This window comes from Emys orbicularis, chromosome 1 (assembly GCF_028017835.1).
Source record: "Emys orbicularis isolate rEmyOrb1 chromosome 1, rEmyOrb1.hap1, whole genome shotgun sequence".
NCBI lineage: Eukaryota > Metazoa > Chordata > Testudines > Emydidae > Emys > Emys orbicularis.
In genome coordinates, this window is record NC_088683.1 from 353,058,851 (window position 1) to 353,084,593 (window position 25,743).

General features: G+C 42.8%; 1 protein-coding gene across 4 annotated transcripts in view; it reads left to right on the plus strand.

Moving 5' to 3' along the window:
* Positions 1-25,743, plus strand: part of TENM4 (teneurin transmembrane protein 4) — a 427,958-nt gene that overhangs the window by 248,659 nt on the left and 153,556 nt on the right. For all 4 annotated transcript variants that reach the window (XM_065406816.1, XM_065406791.1, XM_065406800.1 and 1 more), the window contains 3 exons: positions 5,752-5,853; positions 10,694-10,888; positions 16,284-16,484. In XM_065406816.1, the coding sequence (XP_065262888.1) occupies positions 5,752-5,853; positions 10,694-10,888; positions 16,284-16,484 (498 nt within the window). The remainder of the gene's footprint in view (positions 1-5,751; positions 5,854-10,693; positions 10,889-16,283; positions 16,485-25,743) is intronic.

Here is a 25,743-nt window from a genome sequence, read left to right on the forward strand (position 1 = left end):
AGTATTGGGAGCATAAGCTTTCGTGGGTAAGAACCTCACTTCTTCAGATGCAAGAATGTTTTTAATGTTGGTATAATTAGTATAACTGGTCTGTGCCTCAGTTTTCCCATCTGTAAAATGGAAATAGTAACAGACTGACCTTTACTAAAGCCCTTTGAGGTCCTTGGATGAAAGACATATATAGAACAAAGTATTATTATTGCTATGGACAGCAAAATGGCGTCTAGATTTTCCCGTTTAATAAAGAGAGGCTGCACTGGAAAGACGAGTAATAGGATGAGGTTATACAATGAAAAATTTAGTTTGAATTTCCAGTAACTTCCTAATTGTGAGCTCGCTCGGACTGACAGTCTCATATGAGACCTGATCAAAAAACCCGGGCCAGATCCTCAGCTGATATAAATCAGTGTGGCCAATGGAGTTATGCCGATGTACCCCAGATGAGGATCTGGCCTCTTATCATTTGAAACAATTAACACTATACTATAGAAGATGCTGAAAGTGTGCAGTAGGGGAGCAGTGTAGCTCTGGAACAGGTGTGTTCTTATCTAATAGATATTTTCCACCTCTTGCTTTTATAGATCTGAGACACTTTTGCAAATCCTTCCCTTCTCCCTGAGCGAGGTGGGTTTGACTAGTGTGTATTGTGGGGTGATGGTAACTAATGTCTCAGAGACGCTATTGTTTGTGTTCTTTCCCAACATGAGACAATGTGGAACTACAGGAAGTGAGTCTCATTATGTCATTTATTCCTCATCTCAGAGGAGATCTGCATGTTTACAATGTTGATTCAGGAAATCACTTGTTTTTCAGTGGCTAATTAGGTTTTGAAGCTGGCAGGATGATTCAGCGTGCTTCCACATTCAAGTTCCTGTGGTCTCCAGTCCAAGGCAAGCCGTTTAAGTTTTGCTTCCTTGCCCCTGGTAGGATCTGCTCGCTTTCTCAAAGTCACTCCTGTGCCATTTGATTTTGGAAGGAGGCGAGGAAACAATGTTTTCAAAGATCTCTTTGGCCATTATAGCAAAATCATATGTTGGGGTTACGCAGGCTTGGCTGAGCCTGCAGTTGGTAATCTTGGTCCTCACTAGCTGCTGTCAGTAAAATTTTGGGGAATCACTACAAAGACTCAGAATCCAAGAGGAAAATATGGGAGCCAGACTAAAAACAATAAATATATATATATTTTTTAAATGTGGCCAGAGTATCATATTGAACTTGGACACCCTTTAAAGAGAGCATTGCTACAATCTTCTACACCAGTTGCATAGAATTAGTTAGAGCACTGGTTCTCAACCAATGGTACATGTACCCCTGGGGGTACACAGAGGTCTTCCAGGGAGTACTCAACTCATCTAGATCAGTGTTCTCAACCTGGGGGTTATGATCCCCAGGGGGATCGTGGGACAGGTTTAGGGGGGTTGCAAGTACAGAGCTGGCATTAGGGGGTAGCAAGCAAGGCAATTGCCCGGGACGCCACACCAAAGGGGCCCCCACAAGGCTAAGTTACATACTTCAGCCCTGGGTGGTGGGGCTCACGTTTCTGACAAGGCTCACTAGTGAAAAACAGGCTCAAGTGTCACACTGAAATGTAAGTACAATATATTCCAATCGATTTATTGTATAATGATATGGTAAAAATGAGAAAGTCAGCCATTTTTCAGTAACAGGGTGCTGTGACACTTCTGTATTTTTATGTCTGATTTTGTAACCAAATAGTTTTGAAGTGAGGTGAAATTTGGGGTGCGCAAGACAAATCCAACTCCTGAAAGGGGTACAGTAGTCTGGAAAGGTTGAGAACCACTGAGTTAGAGTGTCAAGTATAATATTGTACATACCTAGGGATATGTGTATAGTTATGACAAAGCTGAAAAATAAGGGTTAGAGTGGATACTGGAACTCAAACAAACCCTAACTAATATTATGGTATATGGGCATACTTAAGGGAGAAGAGTGCTTTTAAACACTTGCTCAGTTCAATTAGCTTTGGTGCTTTATGGAATTGACTAATTTAATTGATCATAGCAACCATTGAAGTTTTAGCCAAGTCCTCTCTTCTGCCACATGTGTGCAGACTTAGCTGTTTTATTTTTCATATTTCCATGTTTTCCCCACATTTTCTTAAAACACTCTCACTTCACCTCGTTTTTATTTTCCAGGCTATGGGTAGAACAATGTGTATGTGCAAGCTGTAAGATTGTCACACTAACAGGATTCCAGCTGGTGCAGTGGCTCAGGACACACACTTCTTATGTTTTCATGCTGTCGCTTTAGGCAGGAGCATTTAGATGCTCTGTGATCTTGTTCTGACTTGGCAACTCACATGGTCAGCCAATCTCCTCTGGCACTGGAATCAGAAAAAGATGCAGAGAGTGGCTGACATGCCTAGTTCAATCCTTCAGGAGCTATGGTTCCTGCAAACATTAAGACAATCCCTGACTGAGTGAACTTAGTAAAACTTTACTTTAGGCTACTAGATTTTTCATGTAGACTTCTAACCCCTGCAACCAGATCCAGCCTTGTGATGCAACTGCAGGATTTTCTTAGGAGCTTTTGGTAGATGTGGGTTTGTTGTTGCCTCCAAATTAAAAAGAGCACCCAGTTTAGGAGAGTTCTGGAGAACCGGAGTAGGGCCACATTCTGGAATGCATAGAAATGAAATGAATAATGAATATTCCACTGCCAGGCAGCTCTTAGACTTCTGCTCCTCAGCCCCCAAGTCACAGTGCTTGTTTGGTCTCAGTGGCTACCAGAGATAGTGAAGGAACAGCATGTCCATTTAGCACCCGCTGTTTGAAAATATTTTTTGAGCTATGTGGAAGCAGCTTCCTTTCCTACCCTGACTTGGGCAAACAGGATGATCATGTAACATGGATCTTTCTTGTTGCCGAGAAGTTGGTCTCAATTGTCAGAGAGCTTTTGGAAGAATGTAGGGACCTTAATTGCCCTGTGTTACACCAGCCAGGTTTATATTCTTTGCTGTCAAGCAAAAGTTACATGGCACCAGCCACTGGGGGAACAATATTTTAGTCTTCTCCAGTCCTTTCTGTCTCCCTGGAAGGGGTTACTTCAGGACAATGATGCCGAAAAGCAAATGTGCATAAAATGAGGGCATTATAGTAAGTGTCACTCTCAGACTCATTAGAAAAATTTAACACCTCAGATAGCATTTAACTGTGACTAAGTGATTTTAAGGACCTAGCTTCTTATTAGTGGAATGGGGTAGTCAACACATAATTAAAAACTGAGGAGGTACTCTACAGAGTATTTGCTATTGTGAATTTTCTCCTAAGTGTTGAATTATTGTCTGGCTTTGATTGCAATTATAAGGTCTGTGTCCTTTCCCTTTGAAAACTGGAGCAGAATTTCAGTAAATATGGTCAGTGACAAAGTCAAGATGTAATTTGCGGCGAGGCCACACTTGCAGAGTACCATTCTGGGAAATCAGAAAGTGGGAAATAATTTTACCACTTTGAGTGTACATGAGAGGGAAAGGTTGTATCTAATACATGGGTCATTATGTATGTGTTTCCCTGCCCTCTACTATGTGGAATGCCAGGTCTGTACAATTGTACGTGAATACTACAGGCTGCCCATTAGTGTCAGTCACAGAGAGAATAGAAACTCGAAATACTACTGTAACTAATGGAGATTGACCTTTAATTAACGGATAAAGTGGTAGATGCCTGTGGTTTTGGAGCAAAGGTCATGGGTTCTAAGCCTAATGGTGCATTGTGCTTTAGATGCTGACTGTGCTCTTCGTTGTTTGTATTAATTGTTTTCTTACATGCAAAAGACTCCATGCCCCCTCACGGTTGTAAGGACCTCCGCCTCTGCAACTTCTCTGTTCAGTCATTGAAAATCATAACTTGAAAAGAATGGGAAATTTCTGTATTCCGTGGGCGTTTTATTAACATTGAGACTTGTATCATGCTGAGTAGTACTTAAATGAGTATCCCTGTTTCCCATTACCTTCAAGGGAAATGCATGTGTAAATACTGCTCAGCCTGAATGAGATTTACAGAATTGGGCCCATAATGGTAAGCTAAGACCTCTCTATGGGGCCTTTATATGTATATAAAATATGTAAAAATCATTCAACCTCTGTCTAAGAAAATTTTACTGAAAACAAAAATTCCTGACAAGGATCTTTTGCTGTGGCAATGGAATCGCACCTATATGAACAAGCATCATAAAGTTATGAAAAGCAACTATCCATAGGCTAAGTTGAAATTTGAATTGGGGTCAGGATAGATATATAAATCCATCTGCTAATAGGTGAAGGCTGCAGCAGTGTCAAAACTGATAAAGGTCCAGAGTGCCTGCATTACTACTGCATTGGCTGAACAGCATGGTGAATCAGACCCAGAGTGTTAACTAGAAACTGTGGTGTTATTTCCATACACCATAAAGTGGATGTCTGCTTCGCATGAGAACCTCAGTGTCAGAGAAGTAAGAAGTCTTTCTTTACCTGCACAATAAAGCTCAGGACTTATTGTAACTATATGTGGAGTCCTAAAACACAAATGCCTAAAACTCCGTTTTTATTATTTAAAACTGCCATTGCACTCTATGGATGATTAAATTACACCTTGTCCATTACTGTGGCCTTCAGGAGCCCCTATCAATCAGGGCAGAGCCAATCAGAAATAGGCTTCCTTTCTGTCAAGTTCAGAAACTAATGCCACTCTTGGCTCCAGATGTTTCAGCTCATTAGACGAACAGGAAGTTTACAAATAGGTTTGCTACTACAAGGCCCTATGAATTAAGCACCTGGGAGTGCAGAGTTATTGTCCAGTGCTCTACCATTCCCAACCTGTATAACTGAATCCAATTTTAATATAACATGCATTTCACTTTGAGGAAATCTGAAATAATAGCCTGGGATGAACCGTAATGTGTTATCATCTTTCCAAGCTACACACAAAAAATTACCCTACCTTTACGCAAACTTCACTTAAGGAAAGAGAGGTTTTCATTCCCTTTGTCATTGAAAAATAAGGTTTAATAAGTCATGTGCTTCTTTTTATTAAAGACAAACTGTAAACACTATGCTCTGAGCTGGCATTGGAACAAAACAGAGAGCACTAGACATAATTTTCCTCACCTATTAACTGTTCTGGGAAGCTGATTATCTAATGTTTTGTCACAGTCAGGGAATTTGTGGAGTTAACTTGAAACCATATCAGGCATGGAATTGTCTCCCAAGGGAAATAGTGGTAGTCCCATTGTGTGGGACTTTAAATAGCACCTTACACAACACACTAGAAAATGGACTATGGGAAGCAGGGAGATTGACAAGATGATCCTGTAGGGCTTTACCATCTCCAACTTCCAAATTTGCATTTGTAGTGCACTTAGTCTAGGGGAAATTCCAGTTTCAGATCAACTCTGTTCTTTTCAGATAAATACGTCCAAATTCAAAGGTTCTTGAATCTGCAAAATTGGTCTGGAGATCTTCCAAGAGAACAAGTTCTGACAGGAGGTTTCTGGTATTTCTTGTCTCCACTCAAATCATAAATAGGAAGTGCATAGAAAAATAATAGAGGAGACCAGTTACCAGGAATTGTTTAGACCTCTGGGTGAAGTTTTGACTCGTTTTAATGGGTTTGCCGGTCCATATTTTTTATAGTATTATAGTATCTGTGCTATTGTGTACACACTTTAAGTTATCAGACTGCTGATGGGCTCTGTTGAAGACAGAGGATTTCTCTTGCCTAAAGAAAGTATCTCAATTCTCTTTTCATCTTCTAGAATCAGTGGATAATTGTCCCAGTAACTGCTACGGGAATGGAGACTGTGTTTCTGGAACCTGCCATTGCTTCCTCGGCTTTCTGGGTCCCGACTGCGGCAGAGGTAGGCATTTGTATCTGTTTCAGTAACATCTATACATGTTGTTTCCTCCGGTTACAATTCTCAAAGCGTGTTGGAAGTGTATGCTCATGGTTCTGTTATTCATAAGTAAACCTGCTGCAGATTGTGATGGTGCAGTAGAGTGGAAACTGATTGGCTTTGTGGGTTTGTTTGTTTATTACTTGCCATGCTTGCGGTAACCTTAGTGACACAAACCTCTAAGCCCCCCACCTCACCCCCTAGCTGCATGTGAGCAAACAATGAGGATAATGACTCACCAGGAGCTCTCTCTTTGGGAATGTGTTGAGAAAAGGTGGCTTAGAAAGGCTGTACTATTGTTTCTCCAACAGACCACTTTATCTGTGGATTAGCAGGACTTTATAACGATCCTTTGTCTTCAGCCATCAAGAAGGTGGTCCTTAAGCACCCTCGTCCCTGCCTTAGGCCTCAGAGGTCTCCCTGGCTTACCATAGATGACCTGCAGCAACCAAAGTGAGGGGGAAAACAGACAAGGGTAGATTAAGGCAACCCATGGCACTAGGAATGTGAGACCACATGTGGCCCCACCCCTGTTTTAGGAGGTTATCACAGGCATTGCTCACACAAGGAACCCACCTCCGCCCGTGGGCCAGTGCTCCCTGTCTTAAGTCTGGTTAGAGTCGTTCCCAAAGGAGGGTGAGCAAACCCCCACCCAGCGGAGCACAGGGCTCTGTGTGAGACTCCTGTTCACACCACCTCCTCACAGTCCACGTGAAGGAATGACAACAAGGGTCCCTTTCCTTCTGTGCACACACAAAGTTCTCTGCTCAGCTGGTTGTCTGAAGTGTGCCCCAGTGGGTTTCAGAGTTCACAATCCAGTAAAATGAATGGGACAATTCACACCTCTTAGAACTCTTGTTTCAGGCTGCCTGCAGACTCAGGTAGAAGCCAATGTATAAGTTACAGTCGGTTCACATTAGCTTCTTAACCACAAGGGCTAGAAACATCACTGGAGTTTCTATACCTCCACCATGGCAACTGCAAAGTCTCCATCAGCAGATGTGCTTAGAGGGGTGGACATCTTGATTAATCTGGTTGTTTTGAGTCCTTCTTATTGTCAAAAAATTGTGTGGCTAAAACCCCGTAGATCCAGATCACACTGTCTGCCTCCACATGGAAAGGAATATCTGGGGGGACTGCTGCTATTTGTGCGTATGTGTGATGGGGCGCCTGCCCACACTGGGCTCTAAGGGGTTAATAGAGCCCTTGGGAGGCTGCGCAGGAAGCGGCCAATCAGAGAGGGGCTGCGAGGAGCAGCCAGTCAGGGCTGGGCTGGCCCATATAAGAAGGGCTGCAGAGCAGAGGAGCTTCAGTCACTCCCTGGAGCTTGAGGAGGGAGGTGGACTGGCTGCCTTGCAGGCTGAAGGCAGCAAGCTCCCTGGACAGAGCAGACAGAGACCCAGGGAGCTAAAGGCAGCTCCTGGCAGGCTGCAGGGATTTGCAGGCTGAGGCCCTGAGGCAAGGGCAAAGAGGGTGCTGGGGCCAATGGGAAGTGGCCCAGGGAGATCTACTGAGGAGCTGTAGGGGACGCAGCAGGTGGCTGGCATATACAGGGTCCCAGAGTAGCGGGCGGGCCCGGGTTCACCCCCATCGCCACTGAGGAAGTGGCCAGACATCAGGTCACAGCTGAGGGAAGTGGATGGACAGCCAACTGCAGGTCCCCCAGAATAGGGGAGCACAGAATGTGGCACAGCTGGAGGCTGGGAGTGACCTGGGTCCCTGGAGCAGAAGTGATGGTGGCGAGACGCCACCAGAAGAGGGCGCACCCACTAGCAGAGCTGATCCCCAGGACAGCCAGCAGGGGGCGCCTTAGTGGGGTGAGTTGCATCACATTACAATGTGTTTTCTGTTGGATTTTCAGCCAGTGGTGCTCCCTGCGGTACTTGTTATGTTAAGTGGGAGCATCTTGCCGTGAGTCATGATACCAGTGCTCCGGGATCTGGTTGGCTGCCTGTTGGTTTCCAGTTGGAGTTTAAGGTGTTGGTTTTGGCCTGCAAATCACTCAATGGCTTGGGGACCTGCCTATCTGAGAGACCACCTCTCTCTGTATGCCATACTGCTGCTGTGGAGCTCAGTAAAGATGCTCAGGCTGTAGTTCCATGGGTTTAATTCAGCTTTGGCATTTGCTTTTCAGCTTGGCCTAAAATTGTGGGCTCTGTTATTGCATGCTGCAAGGCTCATCTTTTGGGGAAAGAAGCATGATGAGGCCTCACAGCTGCTGGAAATGGGGATCAGGGGCTGAAGCAAGGGTCATTATTAACTTTTTCCTGGCTGGTTAGTTTTAGCCGCATGAGGGAGACAAGGCTACTAGATTTACATTGCTGAGCTAGAATGTTGGATCGATCCCAGGGTCTCCGAGAGCAAGGGAGAAGGGACTCTTTTATTTTGTAAAGATCCAAGCAAACAAATGAAGTATTTTGCAGTGATATTCTTTAATGCTGCGCTTTACAATAAGTGGTGAGTGTTTGGGTCATTGCAATCGTATTTGTTCAAGGGAATTACCATAATTTAAACAAGAGCACACAAAACAATCCTTAACATTGTTTGTTTGGCTAGAATCTGAATTATAAAGATTCCACATCTATAATGGTCCAGCTAAAATACATGGTTTTTAAAATGAGGTACGAAGGGAAGGGATTAAAGAATTCCAAAAATCCCTGCATTCCCTATAATTGTGGGATGCAACAAAGGAGACATTGCAATCACTGTTGCCTTGTCATTCTCAGCAGCTGTTTAGAGACAGTCATGGACGTGTTCTCACACAGGCCTCTTTAGCGCTCTAGCCTTCTCACATGTGGCCTGCAATTTATCTGATCTTGTACTGAGTGATCAACTGTCTTGTCAGAACACATGTAAGTCCTTCTCAGCACCTGTGTAGTCTCACTGGTTAAAGGGGATTATTCTTTGTCCTTGTTCAGGAAAACCGTGGCTCTATCTTCTCCCTGTACCTTGAAATAGGCTCCATTATTCAGTGTTTTAAATTTTAGACAGGTGAATGGAAACCTTCAGTCAGGTCAGCTAAAAAGTTAAATTACAAAGCTTCTTTTGTTCTGGGCAGTGTGTAGCACCTTATACATCTTACCCAATTTATGCCTTGTGCTGTGCACATAGATATCACCTTGCAAATGATGCACTTGACACATATACTCTCAATGTACCTTATTTCAGGCAAATAAAGCACTGTTTTGTAACAAGCAAGCATTTCCAAGGTCCTTTCCCCTGTAAATCTCTTGTATTTTAATCAGGAAAATATGTTCCATTGTAGATCAAGCAGGTTTAATACAATGTCAGTGGTGGTAACTTATTATATTGGGCCACTGCTGTCATGGTGCTTTCACACACTCAGACTGGCTTGCCTGTAATGAGAGGCATGAAAGCAACACTGGAGAAGCATTGTGATACTATCCTGAGAGGATAGTAACAGATAGAGAGATTATTTCTTTAGCTACAATGAATATCTCTTCCTGTGTGCACTGAAATGCAGGAATAATGTAAAATGGGGCATTGTATCCAGCCCAAGTCTAGCGCAGTTGGGTTACAATACAGACTGCAGTATTGTATACAATTTCTGTATAGTGTTCTTCACTAAAATGCTCAGAAAATGCTTTAGTGAGTGACAGACATGAAAGCTAATGCTTATCCAGCTGCTCTCATCTAGGATGATGAGGGCAAAAGAAAACCGGGATATACACATGTCCTTGCAGCTGAATTTCAGGAAGAGAAAATGGAATGATGCAGTAATGTGGCAAAGGGAGCCTGGCTAAAGTGAATAGGTTTTGAGATGTGCAGTGGTATGCTAAACTATCTGTGCGATCTTGTACAGTATTTAGCTGTGACACTCTTAGTACCTTTCCCAGACCTGAAGAAGAGTTCTGTGTAGCTCGAAAGCTGGTCTCTCTCACCAACAGAAGTTGGTCAAATAAAAGCTATTACCTCACCCACCTTGTCTCTCTAGGTTTTGAGATGGTATTTGAAGAGAGGAAGCATCTCATTTCCAATTAGACCTGGCAGTAAAGGAGAGTCATGTTGAGGAGCATAGGGGAGTCCATGACTGGAGCTGTGGAATTCGTGAGCAGCGAAGTAGCAGGACATATATTCAGAGAGAAGCATTTTGAAAAACCAGAGGACAGTTTTGAATTGTATTTGGAGATGAAGAGCTAGTGAAGCTGATGGCCATAAAGGGTGGCTGAGGACCGGGCAACGCGCTATCGTGAACTGAAGTAGGAGAATAATCAGCTGCAGATTTCCGGTTGCATCTCAGCAAAGAACTTGAAGACCATAAAACCAGGAATTATACAGCACAAATGGGGGAGTGCTTAATAAATAGCTAAGGTTTGCAGCAGAGGCAGGGTCAAGGAAATGATGAAGTATTCGGATGATCTAGAGACAGTGCAAAGCAGATCTAAAGGCAGTGAAGATATGGAAGGGGAAAAATATTCAAGGCCCTGGAGGACTCCAATACTTCTGATCTCGGGATTGAATGAAAGGTCTGACTCCAGATTGCTGTAGGACACATCAGAGACCCCGAATAAAGAGGCATTTTCACCCAGAAGCATGATTTCATGTTTTAAGCATTCACTTGTAGAAAGGTCTGAGGTAACCAAGAGCAAAGAGATTCCAGGCAGACAGACAGATGGGAAATGTAGAGCTGAGTGTGATCCATATAAAAGTGTTGCCCTTGGTGTTAAAGGCAGAGTTGAGATACCCCAGTGGGAGAGTACATATGAAGAAGAGAATAGGTTCTTTCCTCACCCACATATAACATAGGTATGTTTTAATGCTGTTTCTTTTCCATTTCCCTCAGCATCTTGTCCAGTACTGTGCAGTGGGAATGGTCAGTACATGAAAGGGCGATGTCTATGCCACAGTGGCTGGAAAGGGGCAGAATGTGACGTTCCAACAAACCAGTGCATTGACGTATCCTGCAATAACCATGGCACGTGCATCATGGGGACCTGTATCTGCAATCCAGGGTACAAGGGGGAGAGCTGCGAAGAAGGTATTTGCAAGTTACATTCAATTAGCCTTTTTTGCTTTGATTGCTGATCTATAATTACATATGTAGAGATGGTACTGAATAGTTCTGGCACTTAGACACCATAGTAATAGGCACCTTAGAAATACAACAGATGGATGGAACACGAAAATGATATGTTGTAATAGCTTGTGGTTATCTGTCATATTTGTGCAGTAATTGGGTGAAAAGCCATCAAACGTTTCAGATAGACAGATCTGGTTGAGGGGCCAGAACATCTGATCACATGTTCAAATGTTCTTATTAAAGCATCATTTCCATTTACACATCTAAACGTATAATTACTTTAAGAGGGTATTTTTCTGGCATGCTATGCCAAGTGATCGTGGTTGTTTACGTATATAAAACAGTGGAGTATGTGAGAGGCCCTGCTTCCTTTCAAGTTTAAAAGCATAGATGTGTTCAGGACATGAATTTAAGCTCAACTTCAGAACCAGATATCGTTTCAATGGATCTGCCATACATTTCTTTCACTTCCCATTAGCCCTGAAACATTTTTTCCATGTACAGTTATTTTTGTAAAAAGCAACAGAGGGTCCTGTGGCACCTTTAAGACTAACAGAAGTATTGGGAGCATAAGCTTTCGTGGGTAAGAACCTCACTTCTTCAGATGCATCTTATGCTCCCAATACTTCTGTTAGTCTTAAAGGTGCCACAGGACCCTCTGTTGCTTTTTACAGATTCAGACTAACACGGCTACCCCTCTGATACTTGAGTTATTTTTGTGTCTCCCAAGTATGGTGCCAATAAGCACTTTAATTATTTATTATTATTATTATTATTATTTATTATTATTTATTAATTACTCCTGTTCTTTTTACGGTTACAGACTAACATGGCTGCTATTCTGAAACCTTTAATTAGTTTGTGCAGGTAATCATCCTGTCTGCATCATGGAACATGAACAAGATAAATGTTCATCTTCCCCTATTCGTAACCACCTCTTAATGCAACAGTTCTTTACAAACACAAACAAACAAAACCAAAAAATGGACAATTGTTTCCATATTTACAAATTATCCCTCAATCAGCCAGTTATAGAGATATCTCCAGAAGGGCCTGATTTTCAGAGGTGGCATAGCTCCTGCTGTGACTTCATTTGAAGTTGTAAGTGTGCAGCACTTCTGAAAATTTAATGCAGAAAACCCCAAAGACAGTTCATTCTGGGTTTAATTCATCTCTCCACAAACGCCAATCCAACCCCTTAAATGGTGCATAGGCTTCAGACATGACCTTTGGACAAGAGTGAATGTCACTCCATAATTTACCTGCAATTGCTACAGTGAGTATGAGATAAAGAATCCCCTCAGCTGGTTACTTTTTATACAATGGCAATGAGAATAACCTGAGTTGGATTCTGGTACCCAAATGGCACTACTTAGAAGCATAAAATGAATTCTGGGTTGAGCATCTGGCATTAGATGGCTTGTGTCTCAGTAACAGTTAGTTGGATATAGTGATGGTGTCAATTCCATGCTACTAAGCCATCTCTTGAGAAAACTTACCTTGGCTAAAAATACTAACAGTGTAATAGATCTGGGAAGCAGAGAAAACTCAAAGTTATTATTACTGAAAAGATTCACTAAGCGGGTCACTGTATCTCTTCATTATTAAATCATCGCTGGTATCTAAACAAAAGTGACAAAATGGAAACTATTTAAAAGTCAGAGTCAGATTCTGCCCTCAGTTAGATGCATGAGTAACCCTATTGATGTCAGCGAGGTTTAATGTACGGAACACAGAGCAAGATCTGTTTTTTTCCTAATATGAACCTCCTTTCCCCAGCCACATTTGAAGCAGTAGAATAAACCCAGTTCAGTTGTTTTATATTATCACTGTGGCAGGGGACAGTATCACAGTCCCACTAGGTGGAAACATGAAAAAGAATGAGGAGCAAAGAGAACACGTTTTTTCTTATGAGGTTTTAGTATTTTTCTATTATACATTTGTTTTTCATACGCAAAATATAATTTGTATTATGCCACAAAGGGGCATGGGGGAGAATCAACCTAGCAATATGCCATGTAGGAAATCTGCGGGATACTTTTTAAAATCTAATGATATACATTTTTAAAAATTGAGTTTACTTTTTGATTTCTGTTTCATGAAGGGACTTCTGGTATTGATTCCTTCTATTATTTCTCAGTTTCTTTGGTGTCCTTGTTTATAATGGGTTTTCTTATTGCGTTTCTTCTTCCTATGCCCCCTCCCCCCCGTAGAAGTTCGGCAATGTGCATAAAACATCAGTTAACAATCTTACATAGGTTGTTCTTTTCACTCTTCTAAAGTTTTATTGCCCCATATTTTATAAGGCATAGGCCAAGCCAATAGGACTTAAAGCAGGGGACGAACAAATTTAAGCAATGAAAAATGAGAAGTTACTTTTTGGGTACTAAATAAGTCTAATAACTTGTATGACCAATGAAGCATATCGGGGAAAGTATAGTTTCTGCAATAGCATTACTTGCTGCATGATTTATCTCACTGGCAAAGGTTATGCAAAAGGTTTAAGCTACAAATGGGACACTTTCTAAACAGGAATTAGACCATTCTGACTGTTTTCCAACCTGTAAAACAAATATATATGCAAAACTCAACTGTTCTATGTTAGACTTTGTACCCTCCTTCCCCACCCTCCTTCTCGTCCTGAGCTAAGTGGCTACGTTTATCAAGCAGAGCTCCCTGAAAAAAAAAGTCCCATTATCCTCAAAAACCACCAAAGCAAATAAGAAGAAAGCACAAGTCCCTAATCCTGTCCCAGGGTCCTTGCCACAGTGTAGAACGCTTAAAAGAGAGATGGCTACTAAGGGCAAGATTAAAGTTGCCATTGTTTGTGACATCTTTTGAAAGGGCTCATTTCAACATGAAAAATGGCCTTGGGATTATGATAAATGGGGCCTTCTGACACACACACATTCCCCCTCTATAATCTTCTGTGTTAGAGCTGAGGAAGCAGAGTGCTGGCCTTCTGTGATGGAGCCCCATTTAAAACTTACCTTTTTTCCCAATCGACCTTCACAGGGAATGATTAATTGCTTGGAGGTAGCCTCTTGTCAGTTAGCCTGTGATCTTTGTTCTCTGTGTTCAAACCATCTGCTGAGAACCTAGGATTCTGTTAGTCTGTTTCATAGTCTCTTTTGTACTTATTACTGCTGAGCAAGAACAGGGCCAGGGCTCCAAGGGTCTCAAGCTAAAATTGGAACCCTAGCTCCCAGCTCACTAATAGTGGAAGAGATTTATAGGCTCATCCTTTCCAGCATCTTGTGATTCTCAAAGGTTGTTCCAGCTATAAGCAGAGGGCCAGGAACCTATGAAACAGAAAATACCCTCGCATGCCTCAGGATAGTAATTGCTGAGCCATTGCTTGTCAGAGTCAGAAGGCTTTGTGAATCCAGGGAATTATCAGAGTAGCTTAATGGGCTGGTGTGTTTCCTTTCAAGGTGTCTGGAACTTAAACAGGTCATTGGAATTCTCATGAACCCGAAAGGAATAACACAACCTCAAACCTGTCAGTATATGCTGTGACCGCATTGTGTTCTGCTGTATTAGAGCCAGCAGTTGGGCAACTCTGCCCTCGCAACTTAGCCTGACACTTGTCATTGATCCGCAGGGCACTGCCACCGGCAGTTTCAAGAGATGGGAATAGTTTGAAGGGACTTTTCTTCCTTTCACGTGCCCTATGTGCTTTTATATAAATAGATGATCAGTTCCTCCATTCCTTGTGGTTTTGTATGTTTCAGTTGGTGGATGAAATTCACCCAGGGGCAGTCAGTCAATAGAAGGCCTCTTTGCACCACTTAAATTAAGAGGCACTTTAGTGGTATAGAATTCTTGTGCAATAGGATCTTCTTAAGTAGGACGCCCAAATGGATTGTCTGTCAACTCTATTAAGAGACTGACCTTATTAAAACTAACATTCAAAAAGACTAAAAATTAAATATTGGATTAAATAAAAGTACAGAAGTAAAAGGTATTCAATAACATTTCATCTCTCTTTCTTCTTTTATACCCTTGATCAGCAAAATAAGCAAGCATGTGACTTAACTTGAAGCATAATCTCAAATCCCACTGAAGTTCACAGGACTTAAGCACAGGCTTCAAGTTAAGCACATGTTTATGTGTTTTACTGAATCAGGGTCTTAATCTTTATTTGAAAATTTCTCTTAGAAGCCCAAAGCTCAGACTTCCACAACAATGTAATATCTGATTGAGTATCATCAACTTAATGGCACCGTTCAAATGCATTTCCATTAAACAGAAATTATGTTAATACTGTCTCAAGTAAGATGCTGTTCAGGCCATTCACTGTCACTGCCAATGGGCTACACTGATATCTTGAGAGTAATAGTTAAATTGGAAATCCCTTTCAGTGGAATGGGTTTTAATATGCTTTCTGAAAATTACCCTATACCAGAAAACAACATTTATAAAGTCCTTTTCGTGTTAACGTGGCATCATACTGTTCTGTTAGCATCAGTATAAATGTTCTATCTTATTACTAATGGCTCCTAAACACAAAGATTAACCTTTCTGTCTACTAGCTCATGCTGATCACTGGAGCTTCTGAGCCTCTAGCCATTCATGACTTGCATTAGAAATGGTGGGGGAGGAGCATTGTCCATTTTATAGAAATAGATAAATATTTGGAATAAAGATTGTAACCACTGTGTCAGACAGGTGTGTTGTAACCACGTATTATAATACATAAGTGAAACAGAAATGATTTTCATCTTGGGGTTAAGCTGATAGTCCACTTGATCTCACCTTTCATGGAGGTGAGTGGAGGGAGTATCTGTTGGGTAGACAGGGAGGCAGGACGTGTGGGTTCATATTCCCAGCTCTGTAATGGTCTGAGCAAGTTGCTTATTCTCAGTCTCCCTATTATAAAATGGGGCTGGTGCCTAATTCACCAGGGTGCTGTAAGGCTTAATTCATGTCCATACAGTGCTTTGAGATCCTTGAATGTATTAATCATATTTATTATTATTCATATGATTATAATACAATAAAGTAAGATGCTATATAGTTCCAAAGTATTTATTATTATTTTATAATTATAAATATAATTGATTGCCTCCAGTTGGTACTAGACATACAATTTATTAGTATGAGCAAAAGAATGGATTTCACCATGTGACATTCCTTTGTTTTCATTTTAGTTTTGTTCTTTCCAGAATCCCATCCTATTTCTCGTGCAGAGATTTCTGAAGTGCAAAGCAGCTGTTGAGTGCTTCCTGGGGTGGGAGCTGTCTTTGCCTCATTCGACTGCACAGCCTCAAGATGCTACTGCATTGTAAACTATAAATATCAAAATGGGTCATTCCGGAACTTTCTATCTCTGCTTTCCCCCCCAATGTAGTGGACTGCATGGATCCCACCTGTTCTGGGCGAGGAGTATGCGTACGGGGAGAATGTCACTGCTCCGTTGGCTGGGGAGGAACGAATTGCGAGACACCAAGAGCTACCTGTTTGGACCAGTGCTCTGGACACGGGACCTTTCTGCCTGATACCGGGCTCTGCAGCTGCGATCCCAACTGGACCGGACACGATTGCTCAATCGGTAACTGTAGCAGTGACTTTTTTTTTTTTTTTTTAATTATAAAATATTAGCAGTTGGGTCTGTAAACATGCACTGCAAACTGGGCATGACTGGAAGCATCACTGCTATCACTCAGCCACATAAATAATTCTGCTTCTGTTGGTGAATTTATAGTAATAGCCCCATTAAAGCTACCTAGGCCGGCTATTGTTCATTATATGCTATGAATTTAATTTACAGGATGCATATAGCTGCCTGTTGTGTTGTTCATTCTTGATGAAACTTTGTAGCCTCCAAACTTTGTAGCGTTTGGTGTTTGACTAAAGAATACTTAGTAATCTCACAATCATATAACAGTGAAAAGACAACAGAACCCTTCAAGATGGCAGTTCTACTTCGGGTCTGTTCTCCCTCTAGTGTTTGAATGAAGGCCATGTCTACGCTACAGGGTAAGTCGACCTACGCTACAGCTGGAGTCGATGTACCTTAGGTCGAGTTACCACGGGGTCTGCACTGCGGGGGGTCGACCGGAGAAACTCTCCTGTCGACTTACCTTACTCTTCTCATCAGGGGTAGAGTACAGGGGTCGACTGGAGTGTGATCTGCAGTCAATTTGGTGGGTCTTCACTAGACCCACTAAATCGACCGCTACTGGATCGATCTCAGAGCGTCAATCCCGGCTGTAGTGTAGATGTAGCTGAAGTATATTGTAGGCCAGGGGTGGCCAACTTGAGCCTGAGAAGGAGCCAGAATTTACCAATGTACATTGCCAAAGAGCCACAGTAATACATCAGCAGCCCCCCATCAGCTCTGCCCCCCACCCCCGCTCCCAGTGCCACCCGCCCACCGGCAGCCCCGCCAATCAGCGCCTCCCCCTCCCTCCCCGCACCTCCTGATCAGTTGTTTTGTGGCATGCAGGAGACTCTGGGAGGTGGGGGGAGGAGCAAGGGCACTGCAGGCTCAGGGGAGGGGGCAGGAAGGGGTAGAGTGGGGGCAGAGCCTGTGGCAGAGCCAGGGGTTAAGCAGTGAGCATCCCCCAGCATATTGGAAAGTTGGCGCCTGTAGTTTCAGCCCCGGAGTCAGTGCCTATACAAGGAGCCGCATATTAACTTCTGACGAGCCACATGTGGCTCCGGAGCCACAGGTTGGCCACCCCTGTTGTAGGCTGTGAACTAGAGAATAAGCCTTAATATGAAGAACTGTAGGCACTTGTAAAAGGTCATGCAAGAAGGGACATAAATGACTGCAAGTATTTGAAAGGTGCAAACACCTACCAGAGAAAGTATTTTTTACGTGACATCTCCAGGTTTGTTAACAAATTGGAGCTTATACTTCTCATTCCCCAGCTAAACAGGAAGCTTCTTGGAAACCAGCAGTAGGTATCTGAAATAGAGACTCAAGAAAAATGTTACACAGGCTTTTTCTCCCTTCTTTTAAGAATAACCCAGTCTCTAAATGGCATCCTGGAAATACCATATGCACGTTAGTCTGGAACTCTGGAGCAATAGTCTGCTTGGCCTTTGTTCTGTATTCTGTGTTCACAAATAAGAAGTATAAAGAAGACAGCTGCAGACCACATCTGTAGTGGTTTCTTTACCCTATGCAGCTGTTGAGGAACTGAGCCACAAATACAGAGTGTAGTTCTGGGCACTGCGGTACAGACGCTCCCCGACTTACGCAAGCATTCCATTCCAGAACGCTTTGCATAACTCGAATTTTGCATAAGTCGGAAACGTATACCTGACCATTACACAAAAAACCCCAAAACAAACTATTTCTAGCTAATGGAACTTTTTCCGTAAGTGCGGATTTGCATAAGTTGGGTTTGCGTAACCCAGGGGGCGTCTGTATTGTCAAGCAACTTAAATGAATTTGTAGCAGAGCACACACAAAAAACTCTCTTAAGAGAACTGGAAGGATTGATGTGGGAGTAAATATGACAAGTTGAATAAATAAGAATAGTTTAGCCAGGGCTGGTCTTACCATGAGGCGAATTGAGGCGGCCGCCTCAGGTGCCAGACTGTGAGGGGGGGGGAGGGCGCCACTAGGACCCAGAGTGTAGAAAATGAAAGACAATGAAAATAGAAGTTTCCATCCAACACATTACTGGCCCTGGCGTGAAATCCCCAATGGTGACAAAGTGGAGAGGCCATGGCTTATGTACTCAAAAACCCAGAATGCTGCATACTGTTTTTCTTGCAAGCTCTTCCAGTCTAATGTTCCAGCCACATTGGGTTCTACAGGAACACAGGACCTGAAAAATCTGGCTAGAAATCTGGCATGCCGTGAGAAGGCAGCAAATCACCAGAGAGCATTCCATAGGTAGAAAGAGCTTGAGATGAGACTAAGGTTAAAGGCCACCAGAGATGATCAGCATCAAGAGAAGATTGCATCAGAGTCTCTTTACTGGCAAAATTTTCTAAAAAGGCTCATTGCCATTGTGAGAATGCTTGCTACCCAAAACCTAGCACTGCATGGCACTTCAGATCAGCTGTATGTGCCAAACAATGGAAACTTCCTTAAAATTGTGGAGCTGATGGCTGAGTTTGATGCTGTACTCCAGGAGCATCTAAGAAGAGTCACCACTCAAGAAATGTACACACACCACTACCTTGGAAAAACAATTCAAAAGGAGATCAGACAGTTACCGGCACCAAAAGTTAAACAGAAGATTGTGGCAGATCTGAAGTCAGCAAGATATTACTCTGTTATTCTGGACTGCACACCTGACATCAGCCATATGGAACAAATGACTTTAATGGTGCGTTTTGTAACAACAACAGAACCTAGTGAAAATGTCCCTGCAATAGTGACTGTCAGAGAGCATTTTCTAGAATTTATTGACATTGATGATACTACAGGAGCTAGTATGACAAATGTGCTTCTTAAAAAGCTGGAAGATACGGGAATTGCGATAGCTGACATGTGAAGTCAAGGCTACGATAATGGTGCCAACATGAGAGGAAAGAACAGAGGAGTGCAGGCCCGGATCTGAGAGTTAAACCCTCGAGCTTTTTTTGTCCCATGCAGTTCTCATTCATTGAACTTGGTGGTCAGTGATGCAGCATCAGTTTCTAGTGAGGCTGCTGAACTTTTTAATTTAATTCAAAGCATCTCTGTATTTTTCTCTGCATCAACTCATCGATGGCAAATTTTGAAGCAACATCTGGGAACATCCTCTCTGATACTGAAATCACTGAGTGCCACATGGTGGGAAAGTCGAGTGGAGGCGATAAAGCCTATCAAACACCAAATTGGGAAGATAGATGATGCCATAGTTGCCATTATGGAGGATAATGCTATGACAGGAACTGTTCGTGGGAGAACAGTGGCAGAGGGAAATGGAATCACCAGAAACATACATAACTTCAAATTTCTTTGTGACTTAGTGTTGTGGCATGACATACTGTTTGAAATAAATGTTGTAAGCAAGAGACTCCAAGGTGTTGACCTTGATATATCTGGAGCAATGGAACAACTGGACAAAGCAAAGTCATACCTACAGTCTTACCAGTCAGATGAGGGATTTCAAAACGTTCTGAAGTGTGCACAGAAGTTGGCAGAGGAACTTCACACTGAAGCTATTTTCCCACCCATTCAAGAATACAAGAGTCACCGAAGAAGAAGACATTTTCATTACGAGGCACGGGATAATCCCATAAGAGACCCCAAACAACAGTTCAAAGTTGAATTCTTTAACCAGGTGTTAGATTGTGCAATACAGTCAGTTGAAGAACGTTTCATGCTGCTCAAGGAACACAGCAGTATATTTACTATGTTGTATGATATTCCAAAATTCCTCACTATACCTGAAGAAGACCTACACCAGCAATGCAGGGCACTAGAGACAGTGTTGACACATGATGACATGCGCGATATTGATGCGAGTGATTTAGGTGATGAACTTTCAAGATACATTTCAGCAGGATCAACTCCAAAGGCTGTTCTGGAATATTTGTGCACAAATAAGATGACCGCCCTTTTTCCAAATGCTTTTGTTGCTCTGCGCATATCTTCTAACACTTCCTGTAACAGTTGCCAGTGGAGAACGCATCTTCTCCAAGCTGAAGTTTATAAAAACACATCTACACTCCACAATGACACAGGAGAGGCTGGTCGGCCTTGCAACCATCTCAATAGAGCATGAGCTGGCCCAGACTGTGGACCTTCAGGAAGCAGTTCAAATCTTTGCAACGAAGAAGGCACAGAAAGCACCACTTTGATTATTCAAACAGATAAAAATGCCAGTGTTTACTATGCAGACAAGAAAAGTTACATTTGCTGTTCAGGCATTTGAAAGTTAAGTGCTACTTAAAATTTTTGAACAAGGAATTTTAAGTTGTTAGTTCTCCTTTATTGGGGTAGGCAGCAGAGCAGTACCATGAGAGGAGTAGAACAGGAAGAAGGCAGAATTGACACCTTTCAAAGTTTTGGCCCAAGCGGCGGGGTATGGGGGCGTCATTTGAGCTCCCTGCCTCAGGTGCCAAAATGTTGTGGGTTGGCCCTGAGTTTAGCTAAGGGATTACTGAAGTGTGTGGAGAGTAGGACCATGTTAACTGTCTACAAGTATTTCAAGAGTGTAAACTCCAAGGCTAGGGAGGAACTATTTAAGGTGGTTCATGGGGGGTATAACCAGGAGTGATGGGACATAATTTAAAAAACTGACATTTAGACTGAATAGCAAGAAAATCCTCTTACAAGTGAAATTGACTCGGTTGAAGAATATTCTTCCAAAGAAAGATTTGGAAGTCCGTTCACCTGAGACATTTAAAACTAGATTAGCCAAAGGTCCTGCATATGTAGTGTAGGGAACAATCTTGCACTGGCAAGAGGACAGACTGGGTGATTTACTCTGGGTTTTTTTCTCCAGCATTGACATCTTTGATTCCTTATACTGAAACATGTGTAAGTGGGAGGGGAGAGCTTTCAGCAGTTTTGCAGCATGATTCACAACTGAATTCTTCCTCTGAGATTACATAGTGGTTTTAAGATTGCAAGGATGAGTTTGGAAAATTTTTGCTTCTACATGCAAACACGCACACATCCCTACTTCGGTTACATATGACCACCTGTAAGATCATATATAAACACACAACCTTTGCTTCTACCACATTCATAAATCCTTGTAGTGTAAATTTTCTCTGGCAGAGGTTATACAGGAGAAACTTCAGCAACATCACTTCAAGGCTTCATTCTTCATAGAACCACATGTAACATTAAGGGTATTGTGCTTTGCCTCACAGCTACAATCACAGCTAAGGTCATTTATAAACACCCATTTATAACCTGGACCTCTCTAGTGGATTGATGCCTGGATTCTGAAGGATAGATTTACTCACCGAAAGAGTGTGAGATTAAAATGTAGTGTGAAAGAGTGTTAGTGTATGTAACAGCACATGGCCACAACCAAGAAGATGTGTCAAATTCTTTTTTTGTTTGTTTGTTTTAAATATTGTTTATAGTTCTATAAAATAGAAACAAAAAGAACAGAAAAAGTATACAGACCTGGGGCTGTATTCTGTGGTCAGTCACACTGGTATAAAACCCTAACACAGCAAAACATTGAAACGTGTTAAATCAAATCCCTATTCAGCAAGGCAGTTAAGCATGTGGTTAGGATCCAATGAGATCCAAAGGACTTTGTCTGCAGAGACTGCTAATTCCTAAGGATAGCTTTTTTTCTGAGACACCACAGTGAGGAACGTGGGGTGAAAACAGAGAGGGTGATTAACCAGTGGAACAAACTACCAAAGGAAATGGTGGATTCTCCATCTCTTGAAGTCTTCAGATTAAGACCAGATTTCTTTCTGGAAGAGATGCTGTAGTCAAACACTGATTATTGCACTCAACACAGGAGTACCTGGATGCAATTCTATGGCCTGTATTATGCGGAAGGTCAGACTAGATGATTTATTGGGTCCCTTCTGGCCTTAAAATCTATGAATCTCTACGATTAAATAGGTAGACTTAATCTGACTTCTGTGGGAGTCTTGGGCCACAAGGAAAGCATGATGAGATGCTTAGTTCTACACGAGTCAGCAATATTGTTAGAATGATTTGTGTTGCTCTGTTTTATATTTATTTATTTAATGGTAGTTTGGCGTTTGTTTTTGCTGACGTATAAAGAGCGCAGTACAGTTTGCAAATTCTGCCCTGTTCTACATCTTATGGGAAGAATGAGGACCTTAATGGCTTGTTCAGTGCCATATCTTTTGAAGTCTGTGCCAGCTGCAGGAGCAGTCTTTGGAAGGGCAGCTGCCACACTCACTCGGGCCATTAACCGTTTAGAGCGGGGGAAATGCAAAACACATCTTAACCCAGTCCTTTTCTCTTTTTGTGCTGGGGACAGTCATTCTGGGATCCCTTTCTTCCCAGGCAAGCTGGCAGTTTATTTCCCTCCGCAGGAGGATCCCAAATCAGTATTTCTGTTTCTCCTGGGAAGGGAGGTAAACACAGGGATTCCCTTTTGATAGGGCCAAAAGGAGAAGGAAAACAAACCCAGACAACCTCTTCCTTCTCAGCAGGATAGCATAAACAAACATAAAAGAGTCCCTTTGCAGCAGGGTTCAGCTAAACAGCTCACTGCAGAAGGGAAAATTTAGAAACCATGTATCAGGGCCTCGCCAACTCCCTACACTTCTTAACGAGCCCCAGCCAAGGGCCCTTCCCTCCAAGCATGGCAGATAATGCAGCTTTCATAGAGCAAGGTCTCTTAACCTCTTTGTTGTCTAGCCAGGGGAAGGGAGAGAGGAGGGAGGCACCTATAAGCTAATGTTCTATCACGACAGTTTCTCCTCCGTTGGTGTTCACACCTCAACTGCTAGCAGAACACCTCACCCTCCCTGATTGAACTAACCTCGTTATCTCCATACTGATTTATACCTGCCTCTGGAGATTTCCATTACTTGCATCTGAAGAAGTGAGGTTCTTACCCACGAAAGCTTATGCTCCCAATACTTCTGTTAGTCTTAAAGGTGCCACAGGACCCTCTGTTGCTTTTTAACATTGAATTTGACATCCAGTTTTCTAAGCTACTTACACATCATCAGATATGTTTGGATAATCAGGATTCAGCAGAACAGGGAAACATGGTGGCAGTTGCTTGGAAGTCAGATCCAAGTTATGGAGGGTCTACGTAATGTGGCTTCCACTCTTCTTGTAACCCTTTTGATATCTATTCAGATCCAGTTTTCCCTGAGAAATCTGTTCTGCCTCTTGATGGAATTCATTACACATTATAAAATGAACCGGGTGAGAGATACTATACTATCATATGTATCATGTATTTTCCAGGTGGCACCTTCCTAGAGTCTTAGTATTTAGACTTCCAACATTTGTATACAAGCACGTATAAAATCTGTCAATATTTAGCTGTCTTCATGCAATGTAGTTGAATGGGACTCTTTTTTGTTTGTTTCTCTTCAGTTCCTACCTGTGGTTTATCAACTTCTGTCTTCTTCTCTTTACTGGGATATAGAGTTTTCCCTTTAATAAATCCTCCCATAAAGGAGGTCTCTGTCTGAACCGTATGCTCCTCCGCACCCGTTGGCTTTCCCCCAGCCCTTAGTTTAAAAACTCCTCTATGACCTTTTTAATTTTACATGCCAGCAATCTGGTTCCATTTTGGTTCAGTTGAAGCCCATTTTTTCTGTACAGGCTCTTCCTCCCCCAAAGGTTCCTCAGTTCATTATAAATCTAAATCCCGCTGCTGAACAACATCATCTCATCCATGCATTGAGCCCCTGTGGTTCTACCTCTCTAAGTGCAAGGAGCTTGGAAGCATTTCGAAAATGTTAACAAGAAGGTCCTGGACTTTAATCTCTTACCTAGCACCCTAAATTTGGCCTCCGAGACCTCACCTACCTTTCCCTATGTCATTGGTACCTACATGTACCATGATCACAGTCTCCTCCCCAGCACTGCACATAAGTCTATCTAGATGTCCTGAGAGGTCACCCAGCAGGCAGTTCCCCAGGAGGTTCTCCAGGTTATCACAAACCCAACTATCTATATTTCTAATAATTGAATTCCCCATTACTTTTACCTGTCTTTTCCAAATAATAGGGGTCTCCTCTTCTTGAGGGGTAACCGTAGTGTGAAAGGAGACCATGACATCATCTAGAAGGAGGGTCACAACTATGGGATCATTTCTCTCTGCTTCAGCTTGATATTCTCCTTCCCTGAGACTTTCATCCTCCTCAGTGGCACCAGGGCCGGCTTTAGCAGGTGTGGGGCCCCACGCCGGGACGCGAATTGTCTCGCGCCCCCCCCCCCCCCTCCACCCCCTCCCTGCCCCATTGGATCCCTCCCCAAATCCCCGTCCTGGCCCCGCCTCTTCCCCAAGCATGCCGCATTTCTCCTCCTCACCCCTCCCTCCCAGGCTTGCGCTGATCAGCTGTATGGCGGCGCAAGCGCTGGAGGGAGGGGGGAGAAGCAGGATGCAGCTTTTTTTTTTTTTTTCCCCGCTACGCCGGCAGCCCCGGACGTTGCGGGGCCCTCTTAGGTGCGGGGCCCCATTCCGGGGAATCGGCCGAATCGGCTTAAAGCCGGCCCTGGGTGGCACAAAGGCTGTCAGACTGGCGGTGGGACCACTATGCTGTGTCCCTGAAAGTCTCATCTGTGTACCTCTCTGTCTTTCTTAGCTCCACCAGTTCTTTCACTTTTTCTCTGTAAAACGTGTAACGCAGTGATTTCCACATTGCTTCCTGTTCTCTAGCTGACATCTGTGGGCTTCACTTGAGACATCTAAAACTAGACTGTAAAAAGCACCAATAAAAATTATGCTCTCTAGTCCATTTAGTTACTCATCTACAGAGTTGACGTAGTTGACAATGACTGCTACACATCAACTTGCATACAGTCAGTGGACTCAGTTTCCGTAACTAGTACATAATTGACCCATTGACTTGTATATGGAGTTGACATCTGTCACAATTATTTGAGATCGTTACATTGGACTGGGAAAAGTGGTACGAGAAATTATGCTGTGTCTATGGCAATCCGGAATTGGTAGGGGGAACATAAAATCAATGGCCATGAAGTTGTGTGGTCAGAGCAAGGAACTGGGAGTCAGGGCTCTTCCATTCCATTCCTGCCACTGCGTAGCAATGTTATTTGGGAGATACAGCTTAACCTCACTGTACTTCAGTTTCATCTTCTGAAAAATTGAGGTAAAAATGTTGCAAGGCTTAGTTACTAAAAGTTTGTAACAGGTGACAGAGCTTTTTACTGACCCAGCCTACTAGAAACCTGCAGTCCTGGGACATAAGGGAAGTGTGGG